The sequence below is a fragment of the Typha angustifolia genome, chromosome 2, assembly GCF_048772165.1.
Source record: "Typha angustifolia cultivar Huaian chromosome 2, ASM4877216v1, whole genome shotgun sequence".
NCBI lineage: Eukaryota > Viridiplantae > Streptophyta > Magnoliopsida > Poales > Typhaceae > Typha > Typha angustifolia.
The window spans coordinates 7358395-7380761 of record NC_133240.1 but is presented as its reverse complement, the minus strand read 5'-3'; the positions used below and the strand labels follow the sequence as shown (position 1 = coordinate 7380761).

The 22367-nt window shown below is 36.1% G+C and overlaps 4 protein-coding genes across 5 annotated transcripts; 2 read left to right on the top strand and 2 right to left on the bottom strand.

The window, feature by feature from the left end:
* Nucleotides 1–1940: 1940 nt before the first annotated feature.
* On the bottom strand, nt 1941–3189 carry LOC140770487 (ubiquitin-conjugating enzyme E2 28-like). The gene is made up of 4 exons (XM_073111703.1): nt 3031–3189; nt 2824–2951; nt 2612–2716; nt 1941–2297 (listed from the first exon to the last, which is right to left on the bottom strand). The coding sequence occupies exons 1-4, from the start codon at nt 3098–3100 to the stop codon at nt 2154–2156; spliced, it is 447 nt and encodes a 148-aa protein (XP_072967804.1). The 5' UTR covers nt 3101–3189; the 3' UTR covers nt 1941–2153.
* Nucleotides 3190–4195: 1006 nt separating this feature from the next.
* LOC140769014 (rac-like GTP-binding protein 5) lies at nt 4196–8562 on the bottom strand. Of its 2 annotated transcripts, XM_073109533.1 has the most exons (8): nt 8454–8562; nt 8008–8184; nt 6980–7067; nt 6763–6872; nt 6579–6642; nt 4874–4938; nt 4702–4767; nt 4196–4623 (listed from the first exon to the last, which is right to left on the bottom strand). In XM_073109533.1, the coding sequence occupies exons 2-8, from the start codon at nt 8104–8106 to the stop codon at nt 4522–4524; spliced, it is 594 nt and encodes a 197-aa protein (XP_072965634.1). In that variant the 5' UTR covers nt 8107–8184; nt 8454–8562; the 3' UTR covers nt 4196–4521. The 2 variants fall into 2 exon arrangements, with proteins under 2 accessions (XP_072965634.1, XP_072965626.1); XM_073109525.1 differs by lacking the exon at nt 8454–8562 and having other exon boundaries at nt 8008–8432.
* Nucleotides 8563–13331: 4769 nt separating this feature from the next.
* LOC140774887 (1-Cys peroxiredoxin-like) lies at nt 13332–14483 on the top strand. Its single transcript, XM_073118069.1, has 3 exons — nt 13332–13504; nt 13618–13766; nt 13904–14483. The coding sequence occupies exons 1-3, from the start codon at nt 13387–13389 to the stop codon at nt 14294–14296; spliced, it is 660 nt and encodes a 219-aa protein (XP_072974170.1). The 5' UTR covers nt 13332–13386; the 3' UTR covers nt 14297–14483.
* A 3583-nt stretch (nt 14484–18066) lies between these two features.
* Nucleotides 18067–20324, top strand: LOC140774090 (1-Cys peroxiredoxin-like). Its single transcript, XM_073116944.1, has 3 exons — nt 18067–18229; nt 18341–18489; nt 18603–20324. The coding sequence occupies exons 1-3, from the start codon at nt 18112–18114 to the stop codon at nt 19005–19007; spliced, it is 672 nt and encodes a 223-aa protein (XP_072973045.1). The 5' UTR covers nt 18067–18111; the 3' UTR covers nt 19008–20324.
* The last annotated feature ends 2043 nt before the right edge of the window (nt 20325–22367 follow it).

Below are 22367 nucleotides of genomic sequence, written 5' to 3'. Positions count from 1 at the left end.
GTCTTTTTTTACATTATTGTTGTAATAATAGACTCTGATGTATATGTTATATGTAAATTATAAACTCTATTCTAAGAAAATATGCACTCAACTAAAATAAAAGGTTTAATATAATTTAATTGAAAAGCCCCACTCTTTCAAAGTGGTTTGATTCATAAAATAAATAGTTCTGTTAGTTAATTAGTCAAATCTAACTAATTAAAATTAAAAATTATTTTGCTTGTGTATAAATTATTTAAAATAGTTCTAAAGTGGTCTAATATTTTAGACGAATTTCTATATAAGGAAAAGAATTTATAAAAACCTATAGTAGTTAATTTTATTTCAAAATTTTAAGAAAAAAATATTTGAGTTATTTAATATATATTGGTGAACTTTGAATTATAATACTATCCAGGAAATTGTCCTAATATTTTATTAAAAATTAATTTATATTATAAGAGCTCAAGATATTTTGATGGCAATTATGATATTTTAAAAAAATTAATAGTAATTATTTAAAAGTTTTCACTCAAATTTGATTTGCAATAATAGCCGAATGGAAATTTGGATACGTCGTGTTGTGAATGATTATAAATGCAAACCGTAGGGCCGTTTTTAACAAATCTCTCTTATTTTGTCTCCCCAAGTTAAACTTCTGAAGTGGTCAATATAGGCGGTTGATGAGGAGCATGTGTCACATAATGACGACACAATTACATTGAAGTGGCGACATGATGGCGTGTTGCAAGATTGGCTCCTCTTACGAACTAGAGAATGAGATAGAAATGAGGACACAATTGCGTTGGACTAGTGGCATGTTGCAAGTTTGGCTCATTTTGTGAAGGGGGTTTTTGACCAAACTAACCCTCTGTCAAACTTTATTTAGCAATATAAATCGTTACTCAAACTTATTATAAAAAATAGTATGTTTCCTATTATAAAAGACGCCGAACTCATCCGCGTTATATTTCTAAGGTAGAGATGCTACCAAAATAAGTATTTTTTATATGAAAATAAGGTTTTAACTGAAACAACTAAAACACTAATTTAAACGAATTCCTATAAATATAACGTGGAAATATTCGGCATTTTAGTTGAATAAATTATCCAAGTAGTCGGCGGTTAGGTAAAGCTACGTAATGCTTACGAATTCAGCATTTTAGTTATGTCTAGATTGAAATAAAATTATTTTGATAATTAATTTGAGAAGTAATCTATTTTGGTATGGTTAATCACTAGAACAAGATAAAAGATAATATTACATTGGACTAGTAAGATTTTTATTAATAAGATCAAATAGCTATGATGCCTATATAGTATATAGGGAATGTATAAAGAGGAAGAGCCTCATGAGGAGGAGGCCTAGCCAAAGCAACCGTGGGAAGAGAGAGAGAGAACATGTTGATAGTGTAGTGAGAAGATTCTCACAAAATCCTAATGAGAAGTATATATATAAGTACAATTCCCTTGGTTAAGATGTTCAACTACTATAGCTATTTGATTCCGATTATTCTTAGTAGTAACCTATTAGCTAGCTAAACTCAAAAAATTAGGCACACTAATCTCATACAATCCCTCAATTAATAGATATTGATATATGTGGCCCTAGTGATACCACCCCTAAATCGAGTCAATTCTGAGCATGAGCGCATCGATCCTACATGATCTAATGGCTTTGATTATGTTAAAAAGAAAATATAAAGTTGTAAGATTTGAGTTAGCGTAATCGGAGTCATCGGATGTGCTTAATCGACATTTTAGAACACATTGGATGGCGTCCACTGATCCATATGCGATTGACTTGCACTGAATCCCAATCCTTAATTATAATTTAATTATGTCCCTCTCCAATGATCATCTTTCTCTTAAGAAGAGAAAATAAGAGGAGATAATTTAATTATCACCTGCAGGTATCTATATCAAGAACAAAAATAAGGCAACTTTTAAACATCTCTATAAAGTAATATTATGCTCATAAATATTCATAAATGGGAACATCAACACAAAAATTGTCGCTGGTTTATTCTTCATACAGAGCTTCCATGTCCATATTGTTAACGAAACTCAAACTCACACTCAGACTCCCAAGTTTCTTACTAAGAATTTAAAGTAGTTTCTCCGTAACTTTATTTTATGGAAGCACTAATTGACTAGTATATTCTTGTGCTAAATTAGCCCATGGCATATTTCTGAGTCCAACTACGAGCTGTGGACTCGTATCTCTGGTGATCATTCTTGCACATATGAGCAATCTCAGGAACCAAAGGGTCATCTGGGTTTGGATCAGTGAGCAACGAGCATATGGAGAGCAACACCTGCAGAATATAATAAAAATATCGTCTTATAACAATTTAAGTTTTTTATAGTATGAAAGCAAATGTTTTTCTAATTTTACTAGATCTAAGTTGCCATCGATTTTATTTTTTAGATATATTAACATGTCTTTGAACTAAGTTTAAAAAAGGAGTGTTAGAACTTAGAATATAAAAGCCATCGTTGTTTAGTAACTTAAGCTTTTTGAATAGTTTGTGAGTTAATATACAGTGGGGTTCAGATTAATTTGCATTAATTAGCTGAAACATTAAGAAATCTATTTATTACTGTAGTTAATTATACTAGTAACAATTACCTTTGATATGGTTAGAGCTGGACTCCATTGATCCTTGAGAATATCCAAGCAGATGTTGCCATTGCTGTTGATGTTTGGATGGAAGACCTTAGTCCTGAATGCAACCTGGTAGCAGTGAAATGAATCATTTAGATGTCTTCTTTCCTTTTTTTCTTTTTGAGAAAGAAATGAATCTTAAGATACAATCTTATTGAATTGCTATGTTAATATACCTTGGGAGGTTTGAAGGGGTAATCTGGAGGGAAATGGATGGTAACAAGGAAAACACCACCAGAGTAAGGACTGTCATTGGGCCCCATGATGGTAGCTTGCCAATGGAACATATCATCTGAAACAGGACCTGAAAGAAAGAAAGAAAAGATGATCAAAAAAAGAAAGAATTCTAGTAATTGGAACACCTTGTGTAGAACTAGAACTACCTGCACTGCAAGAAGTTGGCGGATCTCTCTGCAGGTCCTTCAACTCCTTGATTATTCTCCTCGAAGCCATTCGCACGATCTTCGACACTTTGATTCTCCGATGGAAGATATATCACTGCTCGACTTGCTTGACATCAAAGCGAAGAGATACCCACACTTATATAAGGGTGAAGGTAATAAACTTTTCTTTGAATTAGAAATTGAGAAGGCTAGGGAATTAGATGCTTAGACGTACTGACATAATAAAGTAGGAGATCAGAATCATCTACTAGTCTCTATAAAGGCTAAAGCAATTTGGACAGAAAGGAGTAGTAGTCTTTGAAGAGAACTAGTTCTCTTATCACCTTTCTGGATTGTCCTACAATTTCATGCATAATTTTAAGATGCTTGCCCTTATGGATATAGATTTTGATATTTATTTAGCGATGCTCCATACGTTCCCACGGAATTGAAGGTACCTAAATGAAACAGTGGTCAGCGTTACATAAAGGGCAAGAATCTATAAATGAGGGCATCTCTACGTTGCCACCGTGCAATGTATGTAACAAAAAGAAAAGGCAAAGATATTCGTTCTTAGCTTGAAGAGAATCTTCTGTATTTGATAGTATGGCCTATAATATTTCATGTCATGGTAGTCACAACTTTGAATGTTTCATAAGTTCCACCTGGTGCCAGCTTCATGAACTACTTTACTCATCTGAGGAATTATTCAACCTATTGACTAAGATTAGAAGTACAAACTTCAAATGGCTTCAATCCTTGACCAACTACTGTGGATGGGCATAAAACTGCAAGCACAAAGATGACAGGTTTACAAGTAGTGGAAATTGCTGTCAGACTAGTGCCAATCCAATTAAGTGACAACCTCAAGCAAGAAGTTTCTTCTGTATGATTGTCTTGAAAGAGAAAAAAAATGAAGCGGAAGATCATATACATCAGAACTTTGAGGAAATTTTATCCATGAACATTTGTTAATAAGAGCCAAAGGTGAATGTAACACAACAAACCAGAAGGGAAAAGAAAAACTATATCAGAAAGATATCAGTGCCCTTGAGATAATAGGCAATAGCAATCAAATTTGAGTTATAGGGTAAACATGCGGTTACAAAGATATGCATGAATTTAAGCAATTGGAAGTTTTTAAGCTGTGACTTCAGCAAACATCTTGACAAAGTAAACCAAGATCTGAAGAACTTAAATTAAGTTACAAAGTACCAATATAATGTGTCCACACAAAGAAAACAGATACAGGATGTCCCTCACTCATCGCGAATGTCATCTGAACAAGGTGTCCGTTATCTTACGACAAGTCAGTTACAAGATCACCTTACAACAAAGGTAGAAGAATGAAACAACAAATCACCCTAATGTCTCGATAACTTGCTACTGCTGTCAGTGGATTATACACCAAGCCCAAGATCTTTACCGAAGTGAGAGACAGCAAAGAACGATGATAGCTAATAGGTCATAGTTTCTCTTTCTATTTATTGATCACAAAATAGAGCAACCTTTCTGTGCCTTTCTCTTCTTCTTCTTTTGCTTGGGAGGCTGGAGTACCACCTTAATAGCTGCATCGAAAACAGCCTTGATGTTCTGCAGATAAAATAAAAGTAGGACTCCATCAATAACAAGGGAACGAAAAAACAGAGAGTCAAGAGGAAATGCCAATACTTGTTGGGTCTTTGAGCTGCACTCAATGTAGGCAGGAGCTCCTATTAGCTTCCTCAGCTCTTCTCCCTTTAAAATTAGCAAAGCCAAGCAAGAGATGGAGTAAAAAAGATAGGGAACTAGTAATAGACAGATAGTAGATAAAGATCAGCAGAAGGCCATGCTACGCCCATACCTGAGTAGTAGTAATGGGAACAGCACCAGGATGGTCTACAAAAAACTGCTTATCATCTCGAAGGTCTGCAATCAATTCATGGATGGTTACATCAGCATAAAGAATTAAATATGTAGCGGACAACAAGCAAACAATATAGATATGTCCAGAATGTTAAAGGGCATAGAGTCCTCATCACTAGGTTGCTTAAGCTGCTTACCTTGAGTGAAACATATGCAAGAGTTCTCAAATAATCCACTAAATAGCAGTAAATATTAAAATAAATTGCTTTAAGTACACTGACAACAACTGATGAAGCATGGTCTTAGTGGTCAAAATATAAAACGCATGAACTACATCGACATCAAAGTCTTGCTCTTGACCTTCGATTGACAATAAAAAGGAAACAACTTTAAGGTCCAACACTAGTACAAAGATACATTCAGTTACCTATGTACAATTCAAAACATTTTTACATGTATATTACTATATTCCAACAGAAAACCAGTATATATGGTGGGGCTGGTTTGTCCCTTTTCCAAGTTTATCAGAAGCCATTCCATGCTCTTCCAAGTTCCAAGTACTTCTATCTCCTGTTACTGATGTTCAACCATACCTTTCTCTCAGAAAGAGAGAGGACAATTTTCTGTAACATGGACTGAAAAGTGAAAAAGGTCCTTGGAACAATATGCAAACAAAACTGAATCGACGAATTTAACAATTTTCACATTCTTGACATGGTAAGTTTTGTTCAGCATTTCCCTCATTGCAGCAACCAACCACATTAATAACACTCAAAAGAAGTGCACAAACAGTGGGACACACACTGGCATTGCAATTATAACCAAGAGCTAGTAGGTTATTGTTTAATGTGGACAGACAAGCCTGCCGACTAAGTAATTAAAAAAAAAAAAACTGAAGCTGCAGTTTCTCTTTAATGAGCACTTCAAATTTAGTCATAACTCAGAAAACTTCAAAGCTAATCAAATTGTAATTTTCTGGTTATGATACTTATTTTGCTACCTCACCCTTTTTTCAAAAGAGATCATAGATCGGCCACCTTTTCATCACAATTTTATTAATGTGGCTCCTGAAAGGATAAGGCAAAAAACCTATTTAATTTTTCTCGTTTTTCATTGACATCATAACTAAATTGGTCAGCACCACATCGTGACTGCATTTCCAAAATTGCTCTAGGATTGACAATGCATGTGTTAACATCAGGGCTCTATCAAAATAGGATATCCATATTCTTATCTTGGGCTATTTGTTTTGAAAGTGTGTATGTTGTCAGAACTCTTAAAATTCTGATTTTACTTAATGCCAAAGTCTAAGCCCTGAAGGACTCTGGGAATTTTGAGGTTGACTTCCAAAAAGTTAATATACATGTACAAGAAACTTCCTCAGAATTTTCAACATTATAACTCATGCAATTAAATAGGCTAACAAGGAATTGCAAAAAATATCTAGGTTGGTTACAAACAGGAGGCCATTTCAATGTGTGCAGGTGCATAATAATTTTTAACATCATAATATGACTGAATTGCATAAACACTTGACAAGCAAAATGATAAAGCAAAAGGCTTTCCAAGCTCTCTAAATCAACTTAAAAGAAAAGTAGAAAACAGCCTCAGCCAAAGAATATGCACTTTAGTAAATGTAAGTTGACAAATAGAACTGACAGACTTGGAGCAATGTAATTTATTATGTAGATGAAGATGATTACCAAGCTTTGTCCCAACAAGAATAATAGGCACACCAGGGGCATAGTGTTTCAATTCAGGAATCCACTGAAAAGAGAAGAACAATCAAATGAGAAGATCAATAGAATCAACAAGTCAGAAATAATGGAAAGCATCTCAGTAGACTAAACAAAAATAAATGCAGAGTAAACATAGAACACTTCTTGCCTTCTTAGCAACATTTTCATAGCTGGCCTTACTAATAAGAGAGAAGGCCAGCAGAAAAACATCAGCCCCACGATAGCTCAATGGCCTTAATCTATTGTAATCTTCCTGCCCTGTTCCATTCATTTAAACCATTACATCTGATGGACCAAATGAGATTGAAAAGACAGAGAAAGAAGGAGGTGGCTGATGTAGAGAAAGTGCAAAGAGCAAACTTTACCTGCAGTATCCCATAAACCTAGATTAACGGTGCTACCATCAACCACCACATTTGCACTGAAATTGTCAAAAACTGTCGGAACATAATCCTGCCTCCCAAAACATAAAACAATCGTAAGATCTCAAAAGAAGAGAACCCTGTTATGTATCAACCACAGAAAAACAGAAGTAAGGACAACAATCTAAATGAAATTTGATCTTTGCCCTAAACTCTACCTCTGCCATATGACTATAAATTTTGAATAGCTAACAAAAAGTTTTAAAACATGACCTTGTTCAGAATTATGTGTGTGCCCTAAAGTGGAGCTAAATGTCATTGCAACCATGAACCTCAAGAGTGTAACATATATGACATTTCACAAATTTGCTTGATTATAATCTTTGGTGCTTGCTAATAGAGTTACACATAGTAGCATATAGATGTTGAGAGGGACCAAGAGAATCAGCCCATCAAGGAGCAAGAAAATCACATCCCAAGTCCACAATGCGTTTCTACACAAAATGAGCACATGCATTCCCACAGAAAACAAAAATAAACAAAAAAAAAAAAAGAAGAGGATGTCCAAAAGCCCACGAGAAGTCGTAGGATCTTGGCATTGCCCAATTTGAAAAATACTACAAATTCAGGGGTTTCTACTGAATATCAAGCAAACTCCAGGTGAAATTGCTAATACAAATCAAACTCGTATTCCCTGAGGTCATTTTGAGACAGGCATACAGCTGAAATTTAAGATCTTGTAAGCTAAATGTAGCAAGTATAACAAAATGCCGTCCAAAGCTAAACGTACTCCCTGAGTTCACTTCAAATTCAAATTACTTCATAGATTAAAAAAAAAAAAAAGATTCCTTGAAAGCATTACTGTAATATAACAACCTAATTCATAAGGGTCATTCTGCATTATTATAAATTTGAAATAAAACGCAAAATAAATCCATTTTTGTCTTCTGAATGCAATTCAATGTCCCAAAACCCAATTCCGAACAGATCAACAAAAAAGAAACAAACTTTGGGGCAAACCAAGTGCTCACCGTGGGGAAAGTGTTGCTGGTGTACGAAATCAGCATGCAGGTCTTCCCGACGGCGCCATCCCCCACAGTGACGCACTTTATAAACCTCGACGCACTCATCTCCTCCTTCGATCTCTTCTCCTCACCTTTGCGCCCTCCGCTCTCGCGATTCTCCTCCCCTCCTCCTCAATTACGCATCTGAAATCCCCAAGACAGAGCCCCAAATCCCTTAGCCAACTCCAACACCGCCATGAAACCAAGCAACACAAACCTCAGAAAGAAGCCCTAACCCTAACCCCAAGGAAGAGGAGATCTGCGAAAGAGATCTCTTTTCGCTCTTTCTCTCTATCTCTCTCTCTCTCTCTGCGGATTCCTCGCTTGGAATTCTTCTTAGAGAGAGAAAGGAAGGAGAGAGAAAGAGGAGAGAGAGAGAGAGAGAGAGAGAGAGAGAGAGAGAGAGAGAGAACCTTAGAGAGAGAAAAGGCGGCCGGGAAATGGTGCGGTTGAAGCGGTCGTCGTCTTCCCAGTGATAGGTGGGTATATTTTTGTCCGCATAAAGCAATTAGTACAGCTAAGGGTAACAAAAGCGTACCACATAACTACCCAACTAGGACCATGATTAATATTTAGTTAGGCCACGATTGGGGGTATTCTTGGTACAAAATAAAGTTAACCTCCATAATTAATTCTAATTTTTTAGATGGAACGAAATGAAATAAATAATTGTCATTACTCATTACGGAATAATCTTCCAGCACACTTCAACGACACGTAACGCCGTTTTAATTCTCTGTAACCCAACCAAGAATTCTTCTCAATTGTTTTCCACTAGCACTTATTACTAGTTTTATTTCCTTCTTTATTTCTTAAAATCTTTCATTTAATTAACAGATTTATTTATATAAAATTATCAGTTACAGATTTATTTAGGCTCGAGTTCGATTTTAATTTAAACTTAAATTCTTTTTATTAATTATATAATGTATATAGATAGAGTGAGTTTAGTTGATTTGAGATGGAAATATTTACAAACAATCAACTTGGAGAGAGAGACTCAGACAAACCCTTTGTTTGATTTGTAGTATAAGTTTGTAACTATATGCTCTGTGAATTTAATAAGAGGGTGTGGCAGCATGTTGGTTATTGGTTGTAGGCACGCCAACTTAGGAACTGCAGAGGCATTTAAATGAATGACATTTCACATTGCAAAGTTGCAGTGGAAGCTAAGTTTTGTTCTGGAAAATATATTAATTTTGGATGCACTTTGGCTAAAGGATGGTTAGGGTTGGACCCACAAAATTGGCAATTTGACCCCATTTTGAGTCATTTTATTTGACCCCGATTTAATTTCTAGGGTTGCTACCGAGGGTCTTTGCCACCACCATTGGCGAGCTCCTTCCTCTCCCTCCCCTAGAGTGGAAGGGTATTCTCCTCTTTACAGTAAGGTTTTGTCATCTTCCCTCTCTTTTTTTTTTTTAATCTTCTCCTCTATGTTCTCTTTTCTCTTCCCTTCTCTCTAATATTTCTTTCTACCTTCCTCTTTTGTCGCCTTCTCCTTGCTTATTGTACTCTCTCTCTCGTCATCGACTTCATTTTCCCTCACTTTTTAATTATTGTCGTCCCCTCCATTTCGATGTCCTTTAGGCCAAAATTTTCTTCATTTGTCATGCCCTTCTCACCCATGCAACCACAAGTCGTCTCTAATCATTCGTCATCCATTCGGTGTGCCCCTCTCCTCCTCCATCTCTACTTTATTCACTATTGTCTATTGCCACTGCCCACTCACTCAAGTGTTACCTGTCGTCCAATTTGCCTCCCTTCTTCTTCATTTAGTTAGATTTTATTTTTAGTTTTCTACAAGTTACAACTACATTGTTTTAAGATCCGATTGAGATCAAGATTGACATCACGAGAAAGTTAATGTTAGTTAGCCAATCAAGAATGTGTGTTATTGGTGTTTTATCATTTAGATCTTGTATATTCTTGAAGTTTAATACTTTTTTTTATATATTCATATGTATATCAAGCTTATAAAATGTGATTGAAATTAATAAAGTTATCTGCGTCTTTTTATTAAAAAAAATTCTTAATAGATAGGATTTGAAGTCCAATTGGCTAAGGCCGTTAAACAATACTTAATGAGCTAGAAGTAAGAATAATTCTTCATTGTAAAAAAGGCCTAATAAACAGTAGTAACCAACATTTAAATCTCCACTCTTTTTACTTTTGTGCATCTATCTTTTGGTTTGACCTTTGTAAATTATTCGTGCATTATGACACATTATAACCACACGAGTTCACTAGGATAGAACAAAGTCCACTAAATTCAACATTAGACTATAAAAAATTTAGTTTTATAATACTTAGACAAAAGGCGTTAGATTTAAAATATAGCACGTCAAAATCGCATGAGTTCATCGAAATGGAGCAAGATTCGCTAAAATCAGTATTCGACCACAAAGAGTCAAGTATTTATAATACTTGACAAAGATATTAACTCTCTCGTATATAAATTAGACAACTAAATTAATTATTCATCACGAAACAAGCCATAATAAATTCAAATCATAGCACGCAGGTACTCAGCACAAAAAGTTAACCAGATATCAATAACCTCACTGCAGTAAAATGTAAATTGCCCAAACCCCCAAAAAAATGAAGCAATGCTAAGGTGAAACAGAATGCCAACATTTAGGGTCAAAAGTAGAACAAATGACAATCATTTCAGCCAAAAGCTACAATAGACAGTGACAAGAGTAAATGTGATAGTAACAGTAGTCTTCATCTACTGGAATATGGTGGCTTCCATATGTACAACTACAAGCATAAAACAAAGGAAAAAGGTACAAAGAACACTTCATGTTTTTTATTTTTTAAATAATAATTTTGTTTATTAGCTCCACCGAAGAGTGAGAGCTTTATTAAAGAAACAAAGAAGTACTATAGCTGGAGGACGACAGAAGATAATTATGCCATTTTATCCAATGACATTTTAGTGACAGGAAGAACCCAACAACTGATGGCAAAGTATGAAAGATAGGAAGTTTCTTTCCATGGCCACTCCCTATTTACAATATCGTATTCAAGGATTTAGGCCGCATGCCCGAATCCGAATTGAACCCGAACAGATTAGGTCAGGATCGGGTTTATCATCTCTTGATCTAGGCGGATTCAAAACTCGTAGTCCAAGTCTAACTTGTCGTCTCAATCCGAGGCTCATTTGCTTTCCTCTCTCACCTAAAGGTGTAATTGAGCCGAGCTCTGATTAAGTTTGAATTAAAATTAATTTTGAGCATTAAGTTTGAATTGAAATATTTCACTTCGAGCACATTTTGAGCTTGAGCCTAAATGAGCCGATCAATAAGTAATTTCAAGTCTTAACTAATTCATGTCAAATTTCGAGCATGGTTAATTTTACATTAAATTAAGTTTGATTTAGACTTGAATCAAACTTAAAATAAGTCTAATTAAAAAAATATATAAATGAATAGAAATATCTATGTATTTAGAAAATATATGACATGAAAAAAATTTAGAACTAAACTCTATAAGATTAGAGTAAATACTAATCCACTTAAGTAAATCTTAGAATTTAATAGAATTATAGTATAGTATAACAAATATTACTCATATTAAATATATAATTTATAGTTATTTTGAGCTTTATGGAGCCTTGATAGGCTTATATGATCGAGCCAGCTCATGATTAACCTTATCTTAAAATTATTTTCAAGCCTATTTTGAACATCAAATTCGGTTTAACTCATTTTCGAGCCGAGCTTAATCCCACCTTATTGACAACCCTACTCTCACCGTCTACCTCGTTGTCGCTCTGATCCAAAAATTAGGTTTGAGTTTCCCAATTCAAGGCCCAAAATCGGCCTGAATCTCTTAGCCCAACATGACCCATGAGCAGCCCTAATGATGGGCATCAGGGTACTATTTAGCATAATTAACCTTCAAAGAAGAACCAAACTGGAATCGAAGAAAAAGCAAGCTAATCCATCATATCCATGCAGTTTTACTTTTAAGAACATCGTGTAATCAAACCCCTTCCCCCCAATGAACAGAAGGATAAACAAAGTAGTAAAAAAAAATTTGTACATAATTTTGGCAGCTGAGATTAATACCCTGACTCCAATTTGGCCCACATAAGTCGTCATTGCCGACGTATAAAGACCTCAAAAATATTACTTGATTGCAATTATTCATGCATCAGGAATCACATACATTAAGCTCTTTGAGAGACAGTAAATTGATATGCATTATTAGTCTATTATCTAACAGTTTAAAATTTCTTAACTTATCATCTAACATAATATCTAGCGAGTGGGTCATACATCTTATTAGTTATTAAAGAATGCACCTGGATAAACTTTTGGTGCAGTATATTGATCAAATATTATACAAGTGGCAAACCATCGTACCAGCGTGGAACGGAGATGACTCGTATCTAATAAAATAATATAGCTAGCCACCCATTCACCAAACCATAGACGTAAGGAATATCCTCTACGTTTTCACGTTCACACTTTGCATGGCCAACATGGAAATAATATATTACTCATCTACTTAATTACTAATCAGAGGATTTGGTTCTTCTCCTTTCAAATTAAAGACAAGCATACTTGGACTTGCTTACTATATAACGTCACTGCAGACGTAGGAATTCTCTTTTGTTTTCAATCGTTTCTTGTTAGCTACCATGACAGGAATTTCTTCTGTTTATTTTTATCTTTTAGGATAATTATACTTAGAACTTCTTCCATTAATTTCTTTACTTTAGGTCATTTGGTGACCATTTTACTCTTATGATAAAAATAAAGAAAATAATAATAAAAAAAGTCGAGGATAAAATGCTCCCTTTGATATATTTTGTTTATGTTGTCAGAGTATGGCAGAAACAAAAGGAGGGATTTATAAAGAATTGGATTCTTTGTCGCTGATTAGGATGTCTGTGGATACATGGCAATATAGGTGGTAAGTAAATTAATAAAGATTATAGTGCAATATATAGGAATGTAACGAGAAATAATTACTAAAGCCACATATAGAGTTGTGACTCTCTCACTTAGCAAAATCATGTATATTGCATCAGAAGATATCCCCATGAAACAAATATCGTCAAAAAAGGAGGAGGGAAAACTACTTATAGGCAATAGGATGAGAGTCACCGCCCACAGTTTTATTCAACTTGCTTAATATGTTAACATGCATTTATTAATTATGAGGTAGATGACAATTATTAGATATTAATCAACTTAGTAGTACTACTAGTACTACAAACTCACTTAACCCCAGAAACCTATATAAACCACTCAAAACACTACACCATTCCCACACCAACTCAAGATCATCTGGTCGTTTGTTCAAAGGAGATCACAGCCGTCCAAACTAACCATGCCTGGCCTAACGATCGGCGACGTCATCCCGGACCTCCTCGTGGACACCACCCACGGCCCGATCCAGCTCCACGAGTTCGTCGGCGATGCGTGGGCAGTGATATTCTCACACCCTGGTACGTTGCTCCGCTTAGCCTTGCCTCTTACCTGGCGACTTTGGTCATCATACGTACTGTTAGTATGTCTTAGTCGACTACGTGTTTGCTCACGCGTGTGGTGGCACGTGCAGCCGACTTCACTCCGGTTTGCACGACGGAGTTGGGGAAGATGGCGGTGTACTCGGGGGAGTTCGAGAAGCGAGGGGTGAAGCTGCTGGGATTCTCGTGCGACGACGTGGCTTCGCACGTGGAGTGGATCAAGGACATCGAGGCCTATACGGTAATTTTAGCAAGATCCTTTCTTAGATTACAGGGAAGGAATTTGCAGAAAGAACCTCTACATTGTGGATTATTTTCCTTTTTCTTCAAAGTTCTTAGTCACCAACAACATTGATGACATTTTTACGTTTACCTCAGCCTGGGTGCAATGTGAAGTACCCAATAGTAGCAGACCCCACCAGAGAAGTGATCAAGCAGCTCAACATGGTGGACCCGGATCAAAAGGACGACGCCGGTGTGGAGCTCCCATCTCGAGCCCTCCACGTAGTTGGCCCAGACAAGAGGATCAAGTTAAGCATCCTGTACCCAGCCACCACCGGGAGGAACATGGACGAGGTCCTCAGGGTCGTCGACTCCCTCCAAAAGACAGCCAAGTACAAGGTGGCCACCCCAGTCAACTGGAAGCTCGGGGACAAGGTGGTCATTTCACCCAGTGTGCCCAATCACGAGGCCGATAAGATGTTCCCCCAGGGGTACGACACCGTGGAGCTCCCCTCCAAGAAAGAGTATCTTCGCTTCACCCAGATGTGATCGATGCATGCGCATGGGTGGTCTATGGCATGAGTCATCTACTCGATCATGCATGATGGATGTACCCACTTTTGTTTAATTACGTAATGTGATGTATCCGTTTATGGTCTTATTATGCTGCTTGATCTTCTAACATTTAAGAATGTCAGATGATCAATAAATGGAATTCTATGTGGTTTTCTCCTTATTCTTTTCTTTTTGTGAGCCTTCCTTCAGCTTGATCGTTTTGCTGCAAGGATGGATGTTGTTATAATCAGTCGAGCAGGGTTCAGCACTAAACTCTCTGCTCAGGTTTCCACTCTTTTCTCAGCCCCATTTCGTGCCAGCTTTCTGGCCGCCGGTGACATCCTCCTCCCTCTCTCCTTCCTTAGCCACGTTGGCTAGATGGAAGGGAGGGGATATTCTCTCCTCTCCCGTGAGCAGTCACCTACTTACTCTATTCTTCTCTCCTCCTTCCCCTTCCTTTCATCACGTATATTCTCTCCTTCTCCTACTATTTTCCCCTCTCCACTCTGTTCTCTCTCTGCCTCCACTGTGGTCGTCGTCGACGTCATGTCCTATCTTGTCGTCGCCTTTCCCTTCCCGCGTCGTAGTAACCGGGAAATGCTGCGGAGTTGGTCGGCGTCAGCTCAGGGGTTTGGATGAGGATTTTTTCTTCCAATAATTTAATAAAAATGTTAAAATACCCTTAGATAAGAAAATTTAATGAAAATTGAAATGAGGATAGTTGCATCATTTTACCTCTAAATTATTCAAAATTTTAAAGTCACTTAACTCTTATAAGTACCCATAAAAAACAAGAATTTAATATATATATATATATATATATTAAATTTAGAAGAGTATATATACGATTATCAATTGTATCATAAACTACTCTATAGTTTGGGGAAAGCAAGTAATATGAAATTTTTGAAAGATATGTATGCCAAAAGAAAACTATTTTAGTATCGGACTAAATTTGCTGTATCAATGTCTTAAAGAATAAATATAAGGTTAACAAAAATAATCCAAATGAATGCATGCCTGATTAATAGAATAAGAAGGTGCATAACTACCCATAAACATAACTCATCCCATGAATCCATTACTTATTTAATTGGTGAGTTTGATATCACAAACCTAACAAACAAGACCTAGGAGCTTGTCTTTATAACTAATAAACATTAGAATTAACAAGGTTCAAACTATTTTGATAATATGCAAAGTTGTTAGATAACATACATCACACCACAATGCATCTTAATATTTGAAATATATAGTTTCTATGTTTTATAGATTTCCTTATGAAAGAATTTCCTCTTTAAAAGCAACATGTTTTATGTATGATTTTTCTTTTTATCATGAGCCCACAAACTATAGGTTAGACAAGATAGTTAGTTATTCCTTACAAATATAGGTTAGACAATTGAGTTAATCTTTATAATAAATATATCACGGTGAGTCTATATTAGTCACAATCATTGAGTTGTTCTGACTAATCCATTTTTGTTTTTAAAACAGTTTTTTCATCTTGAATCTCTACATAATTTATGCTTGTTTGTTTTGAGTTTAGGAACTCCCTAAACTGATTCAAAGACCCCTAAATTAGTTTAATAATTAAATATTTTATTATTATTTTTATATTTATTTAAAATTAAAATTAATTAATCGAGCTCGTAACTTAGTCTCAAATCAAACAAAACAAAGCCGAGAGAAGGCCAGGTTATGGATATGGTTTACAAGAGATCTCCAAGTTGAGGTTATTTTCCAGACTCCAGTTTAATTAGTGAGCAGCCCACATATGTCGTCATTGCGGACGTAAAGAAACCGCAAAATAATGCTTAGTTTCAATTATAGACGAGGAATCACACGGAGGTGTCCGTGTCTGCAGTACATACATTGGGACATCAAAAATTGATGACTCCAACTAAAGACAACACACACACTATATGTCTGAATGCACGAGAGTGTTTTTCTTTTCACTTAAAGTAGGGTCATTTGTAATTTAATTCCATTTATCCTTTTGATTTATAATAATAGATTTTAACGTGCATCATAAATATAAATTATATACATTTTAATATATAAAACGTGCATCTACTATAAAAAAATATATACACTAAGCTTTATATATTAAATTATAAAAACCTCTTGAAACTAGAACTCTTTTGTTTTTTTATTAATCTAAATAGATTATTCTTTAAACTTGAATGGGTTTGGACCACAGAATAAGAGCAGACTAACTGCAAAAGCTATCTATATTCACCTTCGTACTAAGGGGTATCCTTCCTTGGACTGTAAGAAATTGTGGAAGCTCAATAGAAATCCTAAAGCTAAGTTGTTCATATGAAAGGTAATTAGGGATATAAGTTTTGCTCTGTTTTGCTCCATAGTTTATACATTGGATCAAAAAATTCTTGCATAATGCGTGACCTATGGGACGAAACTTTGGAACATCTTTTCTATGGGTGCCCCTATGCTTTCGATGTCTAGGGTTATTAGTTTGGATGTCCACTAGTTGGGCTGTGATTGGTCTCATATCAATAGTAACTCTGAGAAGTTAAAAACTGCCATTACTACCGCTATACGAATGATCTAAGAAGCTAAAAATGAAATGCCTTTTAAAAACCTTTAACCAGCACAAATACCACTACTCGCCCGCCCCAACACCAACACCAACAAGGAGAAGGCCTTGGATGTTAGCTGGACTCCCCCACCTAAAGATGTAATCAAACATAATTTTGACAAGTCCTTTGACCCATCTGATGGCTCGACTGGGGTTAGAGTCATTAGAAGAACCAGCTCAGTCCCCTCTACAAGTTACCTCCAGCGGAATCATTCTTGCTTATGACCCCATCTACTGTCATAGCCGCTATAGCCACTATAAGCGGTGCAGATTCGTCGGCTTTGAGTATTCCAAGTATTATTTTTGAATACTCCCAGTTACTTACTGACTACCCTTAGCAATATTAGTTTCTCGCATACTTATTCGAGAATATAATAGGCAAATAGACTGTGTTGCCTATTTTAGTAGATCATCCTTTTTTTTTTCCAGATTTAGAAATTGATCCTCGTTTGTTACCCCCTTAATCTTACTTTGTATTATTTTGTTTGATGCCTCGGTGGCTATAACACCTCGCCAACGGTCTTAATCCGTGACTGTGCTTAACAGCTCTTAATTTTCAAAAATTATATATATATATATACACGAACTAGGGAATATCCTCTTAAGTTTTGCCGTTCACATTCTAGAATTAATTATATAGTCGTGCTCATCTGCTTTCTAAGAACCATTGGTTCTTCTCCCGTTAAATCAAAGACAAGCAAGCTGTCCTTGGGCTTGCAAACCGCATAACATCACTGCAGACGTAAGCACCAGACAAGTTATCACGATGGGAATTTCTTTTATTTAACCATTTTTCTTAACAAAATCATATATATTATTATTATTTTTCTCAAAATATCCCTTGAAACAGACATCGTGTGTCAGAAAAACCGCCCACAGTTTTTATTCAGCCTGCCCAACACGTTAACAAACATTTAAATTAAGTCAATGTTAACACTCTCCTATCGTCACAGCTGTCCAAATTCTCATATCGTCGAAAAAGGAAATTCCACCTATGAGCCGTAGGGATGAGAGTCCACAGTTTTATTCAACTTGCCCAATATGTTACCAAACATTAATTTAATCAACTTAGTAGTACTACTAGTACTACTAACTCGCTCAACCCCAGAAACCTATATATAAACCACTCAAACGCTACACCATTCCCACACCAATTGATTCAAGATCATCTAGTCGTTTTTTTTTTATCAAGGAGATCACAGGAACCATGCCTGGCCTAACGATCGGTGACGTCATCCCGGACCTCCTCGTGGACACCACCCACGGTCCGATCCAGCTCCACGAGTTCATCGGAGACGGGTGGGCGGTGATGTTCTCACACCCCGGTGAGTTGCTCCCCTTTGCCTTGCCCCTTGTGTGATGGCTTTGGTCATCTATATATACGTATTGTTAGTATACGACGAAGGGTTTGCTCACACGAGTGGTGGCACATGCAGGCGACTTCACTCCGGTGTGCACGACGGAGCTGGGGAAGATGGCGTTGTACGCGGAGGAGTTCGAGAAGCGGGGGGTGAAGCTGCTGGGATTCTCGTGCGAAGACGTGGCGTCGCACGTGGAGTGGATCAAGGACATCGAGGCCTATACGGTAATTTTAAGAAGATCCGATCCTTTCTTAGATTATAGTGAAAGAATTTGCAGAAAGAACCCCTACATTTCAAAAATGTTAGTCATTAACAACATTTTTACCTTTTACCTCAGCCTGGGTGCAATGTGAAGTATCCAATAGTAGCAGACCCGAACAGAGGAGTGATCAGGCAGCTCAACATGGTGGACCCGGATCAAAAGGACTCCTCCGGAGAGGAGCTCCCATCTCGAGCCCTCCACGTGGTTGGCCCAGACAAGAGGATCAAGTTAAGCATCCTGTACCCAGCCACCACCGGGAGGAACATGGATGAGGTCCTCAGGGCTGTGGATTCCCTCCAAATGACGGCCAAGTACAAGGTGGCCACCCCGGTCAACTGGAAGCTTGGGGAAAAGGTGGTCATTTCACCCAGCATACCCAACCAGGACGCCGATAAGATGTTCCCCCAGGGGTACGAGACGGTGAAGCTCCCCTCCAAGAAAGAATACCTTCGATTCACCCAGATTAGGTCTCGTTTATAACTTGACGACGACTGACGCGGGCTCTAAATGAGCCAAGCTGAGCTAATTTTTGAGTCATCGAAAATATAATCGAGCCAATCCTAGCTAATGAGCTCGACTCATATATCAGGCTCAGTATTGTAGCAATATATATATATCCAATGAAGAGTATGATGTGTGTATTAGAGAATACTTTGTAAAACTCTAGTCTCTAACCTAAACTCATTGCCCAAGTTCTCTCTCAAACTCTCAACCGAAGCCCTCAAGGCCTCAACTCTCCATGCCTCAAATCCATCACCACCGCCCACCATCATCGACACCGCGTCGTGGTCGCCTCCAAAGTCCAAACCCTCGCAATCTTGCCAATGCCACCACTATACCGCCTCAATCTCGCCGACATTGGACGACTGTCAATCTGGACTCCAAACCCCCTCAACATCGCACAATCGTTGAATGTGGACCTCGCAGTCCTCTGCTTCCAAGGTTCTTCGGCAAATTATTTTTTGACTTCATCATCTACTCATTCACTTTGAGCTATTACTGCACATATTCTATCTATTGTAGTCATTTTGTCTAATCTCAAATTTTCTGGATTTAGTTATGGCTGGAACTAGTTAATACTTAATAGTTATATTGTACTTTACTAGTCCGATTGATCATAATCTCTTTATCTCCTCTGGAAATTGAGTTTACCTATGAAATATGCTAAAAAAGAAGTGACCATGGAGAAACCCACTCAGACTTTGGGCTTATATAATAATAATATAGCCAAATCCACCACTTTGTAATTTGCTGCAATAAAGTAAATCATCTCTCCTTCCCCCCTTCTTTTTTTATCACATACCTTTCATCCCTTTTTTAAAGCTACTGTTGTGGTCATTGCCTCCACCGTCGTTGTTCGTCGACGCCGTCTCCTCTCATGGCGGCGGCTGCTGCGGAGTTGGGCGGCGTCAACTTGAGGGTTTTGGATGAGTTTATTTATTTTTTTCTTCTTTACCCGTCGCCTTTCTTCGCTCCAGGATGGTGCCGCCGGAGCTCGGGCTCGTGTGGCGGTGGATGTGCTCCTCCATCTCCCTCCGCTCTAAGCAGGATGCAGTTTTTTGCTCTTCGGGCCTTGTATCTATCTTATTCTCTTCCATTGTTGTAAACTGGCTGTCAATTGGTGGTAGGAGCTTTCATCGATGTCAACCGGTGATTAGTTCTTGTTTCTATCATCCTTGGGGTTTCGCAGACTGTGTCTTTTGACTATCGGATCGTGAGCCGCATGCTAATTTTAAGTCTTTACTCCTCCGAATCTATTAGGTCCATATAATTTTTTTTTTTGGTTGTATTTAATTCCATTATTATCCTTTTTCTATTATATTTATTGTATCAATGTTTGAGCTTAAGTAGTTGTCTACCTACGGGAAAATAAAAAAGTTAACTTTATTGTATGCCACCAGAGTTGTACGCCTTGGTCGAGATGGATAGTTGTTCATCCGGGAACCTTTAAAAATAGCTGAATATAGCTCTATTTTCAAAAAAAAGAAAAAAATTATTGTAGCGATGTTTGAGATTTGTTTTCAATGTTTATAAATTACATGTCATATATTTACAAGATATTTGTAAAGCATACCCTGGCATTATAGATGTATTAACTAAGAAGTGAAAAAAAGAAAGTGATGAAAGATTCTAGACAAAAGTAGAAGTACTTAGAATAAGCTCCTAGAGCATCTCCCGATGCTCGCTCCAAATATGGGAGCCAATATGGAGTCAGAGCTGTGCACTCCAACACACCGAAATCATTTATTAAAATAATAATATAATATATATTTATATTAGTTATTTTAAATTATTTAATAGTTTATCTTAGTGTTATTATTTTTTAATAAAAAAATATATAGTTAGAAAACTCTCGTCGTCGAGATCTTTAAAATAAAACTAATATTTAATAGTTTCAGAAGTAATTTTAAATTAGTAATTTTTTAATTAAACGCATTGAAATTACATTACACGAAATAAACATCCAAATAAGCGTTACATGTCATTAACTAAAAATATCAAAATTATATTAAATAAAATAAATAGAAATTAACATTTGATAATAAAAATATAGATATTTAATAATTTGATAAGTCATCTCCATAGACACCAGTTCCGTAGCCACTGGTTCCAGTTCTGTAGCACTAGTTCCGATTCCGTAGCCACCTCCTCTTTCTTAATTGTATCAATTCTCTTTTTAATGTATTTAATATTTGATGTATTTTAATATTTAATATTTATATTAGAAAATAATATTGAGTAATTATATTTTAGGACACATTGATTTTAAATAATAATAAACATATTTATTTTATAAACAATAAAATATTAAACTCAATTTTATAAATAATAAAATTTTAAAATTTAAATTAACTCAAAAAAATTTAATGTTAGAGTCATTTTAAAATTTCGATGAGAACTCTTCAATGGTACTATTTTTATTAAAAACTAATTAGTAAAATTAATTATATACTTATTTTAACTAATTAGATTATTTAATAAAGGATATGGATTGAATTAAAATTTTGAATACAATAATTATTCGACAAATTTAAAATTTTTACAAAGTTTGTTGGCCCCACTGCTAGTAACGGAGTTGCTCTTAGTTACGACAATTATCGAGAAGAGCCATTCTATCCCTTTTGAAATAAAAAAGTGGAATAAACAAAGGAAACTTGAGAAACTCACTTACCACTCTACTTTATAACTCAACTTTCTTCATTTAGTGATGAATTTTAAGTAAAAGAACACCCTCGGAATTTCTCGAGTTGAAACTTAGCTCAAACTCAAATTAGGCGTATCCCTAAGTTGGGTTTAATAAAAAACTATGTCCCTTGAAAAGCCTCAGTTTTCATGCAGACCAAGCCTAGGCCTAAAGTTGGCTTAATTATTTCGGGACAAACTCGTTCCAGCGCATGACTACCCAATAAATATAACTCACTCTATGAATCCTTTTAACCAACTCAAATAAGTACCTGACTTAATCGGTGAGTTTAATATCACAAACCTAACAAACAAGACCTAGAAACTTATGTTTATAGCTAATAAATATTAGAATTAACAAGGCTTGAACTACTTTGATAATATGCTAAGTCGTTATGTAATAAATCAACAATATAAATCACACCTTAATGCACCTCAATCTTTGAAATGATTTATGTACTTTATGTATTTCGTTATGGAAGAATTTCAACTTGACTTATGCATGTTTTACAAACGATAGAAAATTTACTAAATATCAATCATAATTAATCTGTAGAGGGAATCAAATCTATGACTTTTTCTATATGAATTGATAAAACCCAACCGCTAAATGTTTGATTTTAGAAAAATTTGCGTATAGCATCCTGTCTTCTAATA

Excerpts from the sequence above, each read along its gene's own strand:
- LOC140770487 (XM_073111703.1), bottom strand. The coding sequence starts at position 3,100 with ATGGCTTCGAGGAGAATAATCAAGGAGTTGAAGGACCTGCAGAGAGAT. Across the intron at positions 2,952-3,030 it reads GCCAACTTCTTGCAGTGCAG|GTCCTGTTTCAGATGATATG; the intron begins GTAGTTCTAGTT and ends TCTTTCTTTCAG. Across the intron at positions 2,298-2,611 it reads CAGCTCTAACCATATCAAAG|GTGTTGCTCTCCATATGCTC; the intron begins GTAATTGTTACT and ends TATATTCTGCAG.
- LOC140769014 (XM_073109533.1), bottom strand. The coding sequence starts at position 8,106 with ATGAGTGCGTCGAGGTTTATAAAGTGCGTCACTGTGGGGGATGGCGCC. Across the intron at positions 7,068-8,007 it reads CCAGCAACACTTTCCCCACG|GATTATGTTCCGACAGTTTT; the intron begins GTGAGCACTTGG and ends TTTGGGAGGCAG. Across the intron at positions 6,643-6,762 it reads ATGAAAATGTTGCTAAGAAG|TGGATTCCTGAATTGAAACA; the intron begins GCAAGAAGTGTT and ends TTCTCTTTTCAG.
- LOC140774887 (XM_073118069.1), top strand. The coding sequence starts at position 13,387 with ATGCCTGGCCTAACGATCGGCGACGTCATCCCGGACCTCCTCGTGGAC. Across the intron at positions 13,505-13,617 it reads AGTGATATTCTCACACCCTG|CCGACTTCACTCCGGTTTGC; the intron begins GTACGTTGCTCC and ends TGGCACGTGCAG. Across the intron at positions 13,767-13,903 it reads AGGACATCGAGGCCTATACG|CCTGGGTGCAATGTGAAGTA; the intron begins GTAATTTTAGCA and ends CGTTTACCTCAG.
- LOC140774090 (XM_073116944.1), top strand. The coding sequence starts at position 18,112 with ATGCCTGGCCTAACGATCGGTGACGTCATCCCGGACCTCCTCGTGGAC. Across the intron at positions 18,230-18,340 it reads GGTGATGTTCTCACACCCCG|GCGACTTCACTCCGGTGTGC; the intron begins GTGAGTTGCTCC and ends TGGCACATGCAG. Across the intron at positions 18,490-18,602 it reads AGGACATCGAGGCCTATACG|CCTGGGTGCAATGTGAAGTA; the intron begins GTAATTTTAAGA and ends CTTTTACCTCAG.